Source organism: Rousettus aegyptiacus, unplaced genomic scaffold (assembly GCF_014176215.1).
Source record: "Rousettus aegyptiacus isolate mRouAeg1 unplaced genomic scaffold, mRouAeg1.p scaffold_m13_p_6, whole genome shotgun sequence".
NCBI lineage: Eukaryota > Metazoa > Chordata > Mammalia > Chiroptera > Pteropodidae > Rousettus > Rousettus aegyptiacus.
This window is the reverse complement of record NW_023416309.1, coordinates 89,685,880-89,698,074: the sequence shown is the minus strand read 5'-3', so window position 1 is coordinate 89,698,074 and position 12,195 is coordinate 89,685,880. Positions and strand designations below refer to the sequence as shown.

At 50.1% G+C, this 12,195-nt stretch overlaps 1 protein-coding gene across 7 annotated transcripts in view; it reads left to right on the top strand.

Annotated features, from left to right (window-relative positions):
* Window positions 1–12,195, top strand: part of MSI2 (musashi RNA binding protein 2) — a 375,244-nt gene that overhangs the window by 286,531 nt on the left and 76,518 nt on the right. For all 7 annotated transcript variants that reach the window (XM_036223610.1, XM_036223611.1, XM_036223609.1 and 4 more), the window contains one exon: window positions 11,250–11,332. In XM_036223610.1, coding sequence (XP_036079503.1) covers window positions 11,250–11,332 — 83 coding nt within the window. The remainder of the gene's footprint in view (window positions 1–11,249; window positions 11,333–12,195) is intronic.

The window sequence follows — 12,195 nt, the reverse complement described above, 5'->3', positions numbered from 1 at the left end:
GGGGAGGCCGCGGCTTTCCCAAGGGGTCCTCCATACTGAGGCGGAGGGGCACAGGGCTGCTCTTGACCCTTCCTTGCGGAGCAGGTTTTGTGTGTCCGCCCCGCCTTCCTCTCTTTGTTTCCCTCCATCTCTTGCATGTACCTTCCTCAGAAGGTACCAGCGTATCCCCCTCAAGAACAGAGGCTCATGGCTTTTTTGTCAGCAGCCAGTAGGCTCCTGGCCCTGGAGTGAACCCAGGAGCCGCCGTGGTGCATTGGTAGTCAGGGAGGGTGAGGGCCAGTATGGAGGGCTCCGCCAGCACAAGGCCTGGCCCTCGAGGATCGGTACATGATTTTTGTCTTACCTAAAAGGATGCACAGCAGGGTCTTTTTAAGTTGCAAGACTGCCTGGGAAATTACCACATGACTTGTTTTATCTCTCCCTGTCCTGAGTCTTGTTCCCACTATGGTCGTTTGTACAGCGCTGTGGGCATCTCCCTGACACACACGTAAGTGATGCTCAAAGCAGAGGGCAAAGGTAAGCGTGTGTGGAGACGGAGGTTCGGACAGGGGAGAAGCCATAATAAGTCTCATTTGATTGCTGGGAGAGGGTAGCTAACCCCTCACAAGTATTTTCAAGTGATCCCCCAGGGCGATGGAGGTAGATTTTGTTATTTCCATCCCATGGAGGAGGATCCCGAAGGTCAGAATGGTTCAGTAACTTGCTCAGAGTCACACAGCCAGTCATTGCTGGAGCCAGGATTTGAGCCCAGATCTACCTGGCTCCAAAGTCCAGTCCTGTTCCTCCCTTCCTCAGCAGGGACATTAAGGTAGATTGAAACTTGCTCTTATTTGCCAGGATGCTCACTGCATGAGTGGGGCTGGAGGGTGTCAGAAAAGGTGATAAGACTTGAAACCCACTCTTTGGGGGAGAGCCTGGGGATACTAGCCCAAATGCCTACCTCTGCATGGTATAGCTTCCAGCCGGTGCCCTCTCTCCCCTGAGCTCAGAGAGCCCTAGGATTCAGACGCCTTGGAGGACATGCTGCTGCTGGCGGAGCCGGCTGCAGCCGCCCCGGGCTCTGGTTTGCAGAGCAGCCGCGGACGTGGCGCGTCCTCGCGCCCTCGTTCCAGCGGCGCGCTCCGCCTCGGCTGCCTCCGCCCCACTGGGCGGGCGCTGCGGCCCTGGCACCTTCTGCCGGGGTCCTGATCCGAGCCAGTTGTCTAGCGATTTAATTTGGTGAATTTACCACCGCGTCCCAGAGTTTATATTGGCACTTAACAGCAGTAATATGTGTCTCTCTCGCCAAGAACTGACTATTTTCCCGAGCAAGATGGAACACCACGCACAAAAAATAGGTTTGTGAACTAATCTGCTGCCCTGACAAGTGTCATTCACAGAATCACTGCTATGGAGCGCAGTCGGAATGAAATGAGGTTGGGGTTGTCTGGCCTGGATCACAGGTGCTTTTTCCCCCTCGGTTAACAAGAGTCTGGGATGAGACACCCTTTTCCCTGCAGCCACAGGCATTTTCAAATCATACTATCAGTATTCATGGCAGATTTCACTCTTAGAAAAATGGTCCGAGATGGTTGGAGGTCTCTCTCTCCCTCCACCTCACACCCCTCTCTGAATCTCTTTCTCTCGCTCTCTCTTTTTCCCTCTATCCTCCCTGTCTTCCTTCCTGGGTGTTATTTTTTTCCCCCAAATCCTCACCCCGTTGTAAAGCTGCCCATATACTCATCTAATTTCACAGACTCAGGAGGTGCCCCCATCAGTTAAAAAAAAAACAAAAAACAAAAAACAAAAAAACCCTCCTGAATAGCTGTTTGGAATTCTAAAGTAAAACCAAATTGCTTTTGCATAAGGGCTTGATACAAGTAAATCACTAATACCTCTGGGAGAGAAGCAGAATCAGTCGTTTATACTTTAGCATGAACTGGTTTCTGATCCTTCCATGAGCCTGGGAGTGAGAAGCTTCATCTTCGCCTCTGGTCTCCCCCCTGCCTTGGCTGATGGTTGCCCATGGACCTAAAAGATGCAGCTTTCCATGAGAGAGAGATCAGGCTTCTTAAAACAGCTTTAGTTTCCCCCTTCACGTGAAAGAGGAGCCTAGAGAGTCTTTCCTGTGGCATGTTCTTGGTTCTTTTTTTTACCAGATGATCTCTACTTAGCTCGCCCCGAATTCGGAAACATAGAGTCAGACCTGGGTAGATATCAGAATTACTAGAGAGCTGGTTCAAGTGCAGCGTCCTGGGCCACATTAGAAAGCAGACAGAGCCCAGGAATCTGCATTTTAAACGAGCCCTGCCCCGCCCTGCCAGGAGACTGCCAAAGGGTCCCAGGGAGAAACAGTTCACTTTTACCCCCAACTTGGTTTATGGTGTGGTGGCCTCCGAAAACGGTCCCGAGGTCACGGTGGCCGGATGAAAAAATTACTTGTGACTAGATCCTTAATGAAACGCTTACTGGTTCACGGTTGTTGTCTGACTTTAAAAAGTTGATGCTCACATTTCAAGGTCAGGTGTTAGCTAGAACATCCTTGGGCCGAAAAGGAAAGAAAAGCACCTTTCCAGTTGAGAAATTGGCTACCCTCTGGCAAATGCGGCCAACGTAGCTTAATATTAATTTAGGGAATTCAGTCTTGTGTGGTTCCTTCATACTAGATTGGAAATCTGATAGTGTCATTTCTGTTATCTCATTCCCCCCACACCTGAGGTTGCTTCCCTCCCTGTCCCCAAATCCCACCCCCCACCCCCACCCCAGCTCCCAAAGGTGGCTTGAGAGGCGCAGGTGCAAGCTGGCTCACCAAGTCACTCTCCCCTTCCTGATTAAGTGGTGTGTGGGGATCAAGGAGACCCACGTCGATTCTCACCGATCTATGCCTTGCCGGCGTGCGCGAGCCACTTGTAATTCCCCACAGCCCCAGCCAGCTCTGCAAGGCAGAAAGAAATATGACCAGGCAAGTTGAGAAAATAAATTAAACTAAGTGTCAACTTTTCTTGTTTCTCTCCTCATTATTAAGAGATGGAATGGGGCTCGTTTTTCAAGCAGGGGGAGAAATTAATTGACACGGCTTTAATATCATGATGTCTGGCGTGTCTGGTCACATCCCTTCATTTTTTTGGAAAGGCATTTTATTATAGTTTACAGCAACCAGCTGCCAAACTACTGGTGTAAACGAGGAAGCAGGTGCATGAAGGGCGCCACGGTAGAAGGGCTGCAGTGCCACCTGAAGGGGACATGGCAGGAAGGAAGGGCCAGGCCAGAAAGGCAGCTCGTTGGCTCAGGGTCAGGGAGGAAGTAGGGTATTGGGGAGGAGAGAGGGATGCTACGAAGGGGGACGTCTGCAGACCCCTCGAGTTCATCACGGGCTTGTTTGCTGGGCCTGGGCGAGGGTGGTAGCCAGGCTCTGCCTTTGGTGGCCTCCTGGCTCGCACATCTTTCTTTTGACCAGCCCCCGGGCTGAGTCCTGCGTCCATCACAGGTCAGCGTGCCTGCCCCTGTTCTTTGTTCTTAATAAGGCCAAGGATGTGAGTGCTTCTGTTATCCCTCCAGGGCGGCTGACTCATTATGAGAGCCCTGTGCTGCAAGAAGTCTCTAGCATTGGGCTTGATAACCCAGTCCCATTTCAGGCAGCTCTGTGGTTGGGGTCTGGAAATGCCCAAAGAAGTCACTCTTCCCGTGCCCGTCCTAGGTCAGACTGGTTTAGGAGATGCTCAAGTTGTTTGTCTTTATAAAGGTCATCTTTGTTGTGTGCCTTTGAAAAACCCCGGTATCGCCTCAGCTGCCATTATGTTGAAGGGCCCAGACACATTGGGCAGCAAGGGAAGCAAGCATTCATTCGACTGGAATGGACAAGCGCATCTTCTCTACACTCCGTCCTCTCCCTCCTTCTGCTGGGCCGTTAGGAGAGGCTGTTGCTCGTTTTTAGAGACTCTTGCAGGAAAAGGTGATGGGGCAGGATTCTAGATCAGGCTGTGGGACAAGATTAGAATCCAGGAGATACCGGGGTTAGGATAACCCACCTTTACATAAAGAAAGTGGGCTGTGTAGCAAGGAACATGGACTCCTACCTGGGCCTCTGTTCTTCATCCCTAAAGTGGGTCCAGTTATTCCTACTAAACAGGTGAGATATGAATTAAAAGAATGGCTGCTCAATAACTGTGAATAAGCTTTTAGTTTTTGAAATGATGATCAGGATGTGGATTGATAATAAATACCCGCCTTTGGGGTACCAGACATTAGAAATAACTTAAGGAATCCCATCTCTGGCTTCTGAAGTCCACATTGCCATTTGGGTGTTAAAGCAGACACAACCCAGACTAATACCTAATTAGGGACAACCCCACCTCTTCCCTAATACCTAATGTCTGAAAATGCTCTGGAAACTCTAAAGGCAGCTAACACTGGATTCCAGTCATGTCCAGGTGACGTGTGGGGAGCATCCCCAAGTGTCACACCATCATTGGAAACAAGTCCTTTCTTTTGGAAAGACAGCTTGTTTTTTGTTGTTGTTGTTGTCGTTGTTGTCGTTGTTGTTGTTTTTATTGGAACCGATCAATCTTCTGAGTTATATTTTTTAGGGCAAATTCAGGGCACGTGAACCCACCCCGTCCCACCACGTATCTATGCGAACTGCTCATCTCGCCTCTCCTTGTCAGACGGGCCAGTAGGGTGGGGCTCAGACCTTCTCCATCCAGGGCCCCAGGCAAAGGAAACCAATAAGCTAGACTTGCTATAGCGCATCGAGGTGGCTCAGACATGTTCTGAGTTAGGCATGAGGCAGCCCGAGGTGAAATGTCACTGACAGACACACAGCTGAGTGGGGGTGAACTCTGTGGCAAAGCATGCAGACCCCCATTTCTCATGGCCCAGGCTCTCATCCTCTCTGAGACATAGGGCCACCAAATCCATCTTCGAACACTTACTGACCCAGGGAAGCCTCTGCTGTCCTGCTCCGGCTTAGTGGTCACATGTCATCGGGGACGAATCATTGAGCTGAGCTGAGCAGTTGAGCAAAATGACAATGGCGGAGTCTGCCCCACTTCTCATAGGGTTGCCTTGGGGACCGAGTAGGGTGATTGATGTATGAGAAACATTTTGAAACCAGAAAGTGCTCCCCACACCCACACCCAAGGCTCTTATATTTATTTTGGAAGCAGCCCACAGATAATGCCACATCCCTCAACACTGAATTACTAGAAGGAGAGGGAGGTTGCATGAGTTACAAATACATTTGCATCCACATACCTTAAATTCCTCATGGGACACTTAGAATAAAGTTGACAATCTGAGTTTTTTTCCCTCCATCATTTTTTCCCCATTGACCAAGTGTGTTAGCTCATGGCTTAACATCGATTTTCACCGAAGATGCATTGGGCACTACCCAGTCACCTGTTGCTGTTCATTAACCTATATGAAAAGAGAAGAAAATTATTTTCGAGGCCAGGAGGAGGCCAGCCATTTCCATCTCTCCCTCCCTGGCCTAAAAAAGAATTCTTTGTAAGTTGACTGTCGGATGTTCCTCAGTGACTGCGTTTGGAGCAGATTGTTTTAATTTTGAGGTATCTTGTTTTCAGATTTCTCTTCTTCTCTGTCTGTGTGTGTTTTTTTTTTTTTAGCTTTGTCAGATGAATATTCAGTTTTGTTCATTTGAATAAAAGAGGGAAAGAGGGTTTGACTGTTAAATGTTTATCTCTTAAATAGAGCTTACTGTTAGTTTCCAATAATAGCGTCATTCAGGAGAATGCTGTAGAATTTCATTTTTAAAGGCTCTCTGTCAGCTGCTATCATATTTATGTCCATTTTTAAATCCCTTTTTGTTTGGGGTTAACCTTGCTGCCACATTCTTTGTCCAAGTTTTGCTGTTTCCTGGAGCCCCTCAGAAGCACAGGGTGCGGTTTAAGGTGGGGACTTTACAAGAGGCCAAGCAGGTATCCTTTTGCCAATGACAGGTGAGAGAGTTTCTTTGGTGAACCTAGCCTGTTGTCCCCCAAGTTTTGGCCCTTTGATGCTGCCCATCCCCCAGTTGTCAGTCTCTAGGACTCCTTCCTCTCTGTTCTGAATGGTGGCTTGAGTGGCTTTGAATATACCCGGGAAGGAGTTTTCTGGCTCCAGGTGGCGCCTCCTAAGGACCAAGGAGATGAGAAACGGAACACAGGGTGTGAATGTTCACTGGGGGCCCCAGAGGGCCCGGATGAAGTGCAAAGCTTGTAGGCGCACCATGAGCGGATCCAGGCCCTCGTCTTGGTGAGGACCATAGAAGGACCCCCGTCCCGCTCCATGCACCCCCTTCCCAGTTCTGCTGGCTTCTCGTAGAAGCCCAGAGAGGTGAAGGGACTCCCCAGAGGCACACAGCTCATTATTTGGTCCTTGTGTCTTTTGAGTGAGAATAGTTACTCATTTCTTTTACCTGGCTGCTGTAAGAGACATGGTAAGTCTGCTGGTTAGAAGTCACACCTTGGGCACCATACCTGGCTACTACTACACCTCAGTCGGATGGTCTTTCACAAAGCCCCATTTCTGATCCTTTTCAGGGCTTTCATTTAGAAATATGAGAGGGAAATAATCAGTCCTTCCTGCCCCTTCTCAGGAAGACTCAGCCTCCCTGAGTCTCAGGATGAATCTCTGCACATAGCAGATTGTTCAAAAGACCACAGTGCCTTGAAAACATTATGCTAAGTGAAATAAAACCAGACACAAGAGGACACATATTGTATGATTCCACTTACATGAGTTACCTAGAATGGATGGGCAAATTCATAGAGACAGAGGTAGAATAGAGGTTACTAGGAACCGAGGGAGGAAAGAATGGGGAGTTACAGCTTCAAGGGTACAGCATTTTAGTGTGGAATATTGAAAAAGTTCTGGAAATGCATGGTGGTATTGGTTGCACAATATTGTATTGACGTGTATGCTTAAAAATGGTTAAAATTATAAATTGTGTTACATATATTTCACCCAATTAAAAAAATTAATTTCATAAAAGAAAAAGACTTTGATGCCAAAAGAAGAACATTTTTTTCACCCACCACCTTACCCCTCCCAAATTTCTGGCCCTGTTGTTTTATCCTTAACATCTCAGTTAAATTTACTTAGGGAGTTATTGGCCACCGAGTTTCTAATTTGTTGTGAACAGTAATGCACCTGCGAGATGAAAACGATTGTATATGAGGAATAACATTTATTGATAATTGCTTCACTGCTTCTTTGCTTTCTCCAAATAGAATAAATAAGTATTTTAGACATAATCAAGTTTGCTTTCTCTATTTGGACCAAACAGACAGGAATGTTAAAACAATAGAGACCTTTAAAATACTGCAAATGATTCTCGACATCGCTGAATTTTTATGCATCCAATGTTCATAGGCTTGAAATCCAGGCTCTTCTTTGATCCGGGGAAATCATTTTTGTGATACTCAAATTTTGAGTCCTGTGGGGTTAGGGAAGGGATCAGCAGGGAGAATATCAGAGTCAGAATTAGGAGCGAGGCAGCGAGTCCTGCCTCCTCCCTTCCCAGTGTGCCATCTGCATTTTAATTCCAGCGCACCTCTTCCTGTCTCTGAGTGATGGCACAAAGTGGGAAATCGGGCCAGCGTGAGTCCTGAATGGTATCGAGCCTGGAGTTCAGACAGTGATTTATTTGCATAGTGGACCAGGAAGGCGGTGATCGCAGCAGAAAAGCAGTTTCCATGGCAGTGAATACAACCGATGGTCCTCGTGGTGACTTGACTTACCCAGGGGTCAAGGTCGTGCGCTCAGCAGCAAGCTCGCTTTAACCCAGGCTGTCCTCTGGCTCATGGCGCAGTACCCTTGACTGGCACTGACATCACGTTCTTTGCCAGTGGCACCGATGGGTTTGGTTTGTTCATCCACGTTCTCCTGTCTTCTACCCAAAGCATGTAATTGGCCTGGCTGGAGATCATGAGTGACCGCCTGTGTGGGGGTGGCCAAGCCTGGAACCTTGCTGAATTGATTTCCAGTGGCCGCCAAAACAAATTAGGACAAACTCGATGGCTTAAAACAGCAAAAATTTGTTCTCTCACAGTTATGGAGACCAGAAGTCAGAAACCGAGGTGATAGCAGGGCCACACTGCCTCCAAGGTTGTCGAGGACAGTCTTTCCTTGCCTCTCCCAGCTCCTGGCGGCTTCAGGAATTCCTTGGCTTGCGGATTTGTCACTGAAGTCTCTGCCTCTGTCTTCACATGGACTTCTCCCTCTCCTTCCTCTCATAAGAACACCTGCTATTGGATTTAGGGCCCACCCTAATTCTTGAGATCCTTTATTTACAAAAACCTCTTTACAAATAACATCACGTTCATAGATTCCAGGCGTTAGGACATGGATGTATTGGGGGCGATTCAACCATTACACTCACCCTAACTAGCAGTGAGGTTGCCCCTGAGAACCGACCTGTCTTGGCGTGTTTAGGCGACCTTTGGAGACAGATGCGACCCGTTGTGACCACAGGCTGAAACTGAGCGTCATTGAGGGAGGAGGGGTGAGGTCTGTACAGGGAAGATGTTCTCTGTGAGTGGAAACCTCTGACGAATGGCTTAGGAAGAGCGATGTTGTCCTGCCGATCTCTGCATCCTCTAGGATGCCTAGCACAGGTGGGAGCCAGTAAATTCAGAAGGAAGAGCTGCATCAGTCTTGAGTTGGGGAGGCAGTGATGCAGACGGATTAGCAAGATGCTCAGAACCCCAGAGGAACAGAGATGGCTCATCCAGTCATCCATTCAGCCGGTAGCCACTCAGCACTCTGCATATCAGGGCCTCTGCGTCCTGGGGGCCCAGAGCGAATGAGGCCCCGGCCCTGCCCTCCTTCTGAAGCCGGTGCTAGCAGATCCCTGCATCCTCTGCCGTGCTGCCCAGCTGCCCCCGAGAACCATTTGAAGGGTGCTGCATCTCACTCCCTTCTTGAGGGGCCCCTGGGATCTGGGCTATACGAGGGTGGATAGGAAGGAGGAGATTAACCAAAATGATGCGGGTCCCCTTCTGTGCTGCAGGGGTCCTCAGCTGCCTGGCTGAGAGGTTTAACTGATGGTTTTCATGGGGGGCCAACACACCACAGCCCAAAGAGTTAAGTCATTTGGAGACGACTTCTGGTGCGGCTCTCGTCCAACTCCGCCCGTAATAAATAGGACCAAGGGCCAAAGAGGAGGAGACACCTCAGCAGGGAACCTGGAGGACGTGTCGCAGCCCGCTGTGGGCACCCGGGTTGGGGGTGCCTCACTTCAAGCAAAGTCTCATGGCGTCCGAGGACCCAGCTTCTCCACGATGGCCCCGGAGGGGGGACTTGCCAACTTCGAGCCCTGGCGGCAAAGGCTTGTGTCCCTCCTGTGGTGTGTGTGGCCTTCAGTCTTACGCGTCTGTAGAGGGCTGGGCCGTGTGGACGGGGAGCGTCAGCCCGTTACTTGGTGTGTGGTGATAACTTAAATATCGTGATAAAGACCTCGATTGCCGTGTGCGTGCTGTCCCTAGCCCTCTGTCTTACGGGAAATTGAGAACAGGGAGTGGCCTTTTTCATCCGTTTCCTGAGGAATCTTCCAGACCCGACAGGAGCAATGGTGTAGGAGCTCACTGTGTCAGCTCCCTGTTTTCTGCTGTTCCTTAGAAAATGGTGGTGAAAGGGACTTGAGAAATTCTCTCTCCACCCTGGGACCCAAAGGAGACCCGTAAGCTTGAAAAGGGAGCATCTCTGTTTTTACTCATTGACAGGAAACACTAATTATTGTAATACAAACAATACCAGCCCTGATTTTCATCTTCCTCATTGGTGTGCCCTGGTGTGTGTTCGGCAGGTTCATGTCTTTGGGGAGGAGAGTGCCTTGGTCAGTTCGAGCTGCTATCACAAAGTACTGTAGACGGGGAGGCTTATAAACAAGAAAAAATTCTTTCCCATAGTTCTGGAGGCTGGAAGTCCAAGATGAGGGCGTCAGCATAGAGAGGTTTTGGTGAAGGCCCTCTTCCCGGTTGTAAGCCATCTTCTCGTTGTAGCCTGAAATGGCAGAGAGCAGAAAAGGCCAGCTCTCTGTGTCTTTTATCAAGGCATTAATCCATTCACGAGAACTTCACCCCCATGACCTAAGTGCCACCCAGAAGCCCCACCTCTGGGGGTTAGGATCTCAGCAGATGACCTGGGGGGAGAGGGGGATACAAACATCCATTCCACAGTAGACTCTTGTGACTCGTGATTTGAGTGGGGACCCACGGTGTGGGACGCAGTGTCCACCCTCACCGGCATAATTTGCAGGTGCAAACCTCGAGGCTTCGGGTGGAGAGGGGGCTTCTTTCCAGGATGACACATAATAAGTTCAGAGTCAGAACTGGAACGCAGGCCTGCCGCCTCCCCGTTCAGAGTGTCCGCGCTCTCTGCCCATGTTTCCTCGTGGTGTTGGTACTGACACTGCACCCGCGTTTCATCCGAGGCGGGGCGCCGTCCTGTGACTGGCCTGAGTGTTAAAGCGGTACTTACCGAGAGGGGTCACAGATGGGGCCGCGTGCTGGACACCCCGTCGGGGGCAGGAAGAGGAGAAAGCAAGGGACTGGAGGTTAGCGAGAGGAACGCAGGATACTGAGCAGCGGTCGCCTGCCAAAATTCTTCGGTATGGCTCGTCTGGCAAAGGCGGTCTCCAGCCGCGTAAATACAGTGGATAGCTGACAGGCTGACAGCAGGCATCAAACAGTCTTAAACTGCCCCAAATCTGTAGCGCTTTTGAAGCAGCAGTAGAAAAAGGATGCCTGCACAGAACAGAGGCCCGAAACTTTTAATCGTTTCTTCCAGGCCTCAGGATGTCCTGATGAGGTATTAGAGGAAGTAATTCAGGAAGAAAAGGACAAATAACCGCCTCCGTGTGGAGGCCGAACCCGGGAGCTGGCCACTGCCGCGCAGAGAGGGCGAGCGTGGCCCCGGAGCGATCCCGCGGTCCTGGGCACCCCACCCGCCTGCTGCCGGGCAGAGCGCCGCGGGGCACCCACCCTGTACACAACGGACAAGTGAATTTTTTGTTTGCTTCTGGGCGAATGTAAACCACACCAGCACCCACCGCCTGTGGGTGAAATCATTACCTTTTCCTCACTGTCGGAAGGGTGCTCCGTAAAAATTGGAAATTATTTCTTCGACCTGGGGGCCCTGCCTGGGCTCCGCGCACCCCGCCCTCAGGCCAGGAACCTGTGGCCGCCGAAGCACTGCGAAGAGCATGTGGGCCAGCCAGAACCGCACTCACCCCGCTCTCTGTCTTTGTTTCTGTCTTCTTTTTGCTTTAGGTTTTGGCTTTGTCACTTTTGAGAATGAAGACGTTGTGGAGAAAGTCTGCGAGATTCATTTCCATGAAATCAATAATAAAATGGTAAGTTCGTAGGGCTTGTGCCGAGACGCCGTGCCTCCCCGACCCCGCCCACACACCTCTGTCTCGCAGACTGCTGCAGGCATCATGCTGGAAGGTGGGCAGGGTGGCCGTGGGGCCAGACTCTAAGGGCTCGGCCCCGTGAACCGCAGGAGTAAAGGGCTCATAGTAAATATTTTGAGCTTCACAGGCTGTACAGCCAGCTTTCGCAATGAATCCACTCTGCTGTTACAGCACAAAAGCGTCCACAGACGAAACGTACATGAATGAGCAGGACACCGAAATTGAAATCTCATGTAATTTTCATGTGTCACAATATATTTGTTTTTTACCATTTAAAAATGTAAAAATTCTTCTTAACTCTCGTGCAGTACAAAAGCCAGCAGGGCGCCGGCAGGATGGAGTTCGCCAGCCCGTGGCATAGGAAATGCTTTTGCTCTTTGGCTTGGCAGTGGTGGTTGCGGGGCAGGGAGGGGCTGTCCTAGATATGAAGTTTACTGCCCCAATTATTACACTCTTTGGGCCTCCCTGGGTAATTAACAGTCTCCTTGTCTTATCAACTAGATAGTTTTACCCTCGTGATCAGCTGCTTCGCTCTGTCTCTTTAAATCTCCTTTCCTGGTGGGGCATCCTCAACCGGGAGGGAGGTTGGATCATTGGAAGTTTGGGGAGCCCGATAGGCCTCCCAGAGAAATGGCCACCAGAGGGCGCCATACCATGTGCGGAATGCACGCTGCCTTGCTTGCTGTCTCAAACTCCTTCAAATTGAGTAGGTGGGTGAGAAACCCCTTCCTCATTGGTTCCAGAAAAATGGGAGCTCAGCAGGTGTTTCTGGAGCCATCTGCAGGTCCTTCAGAGCCAAAACA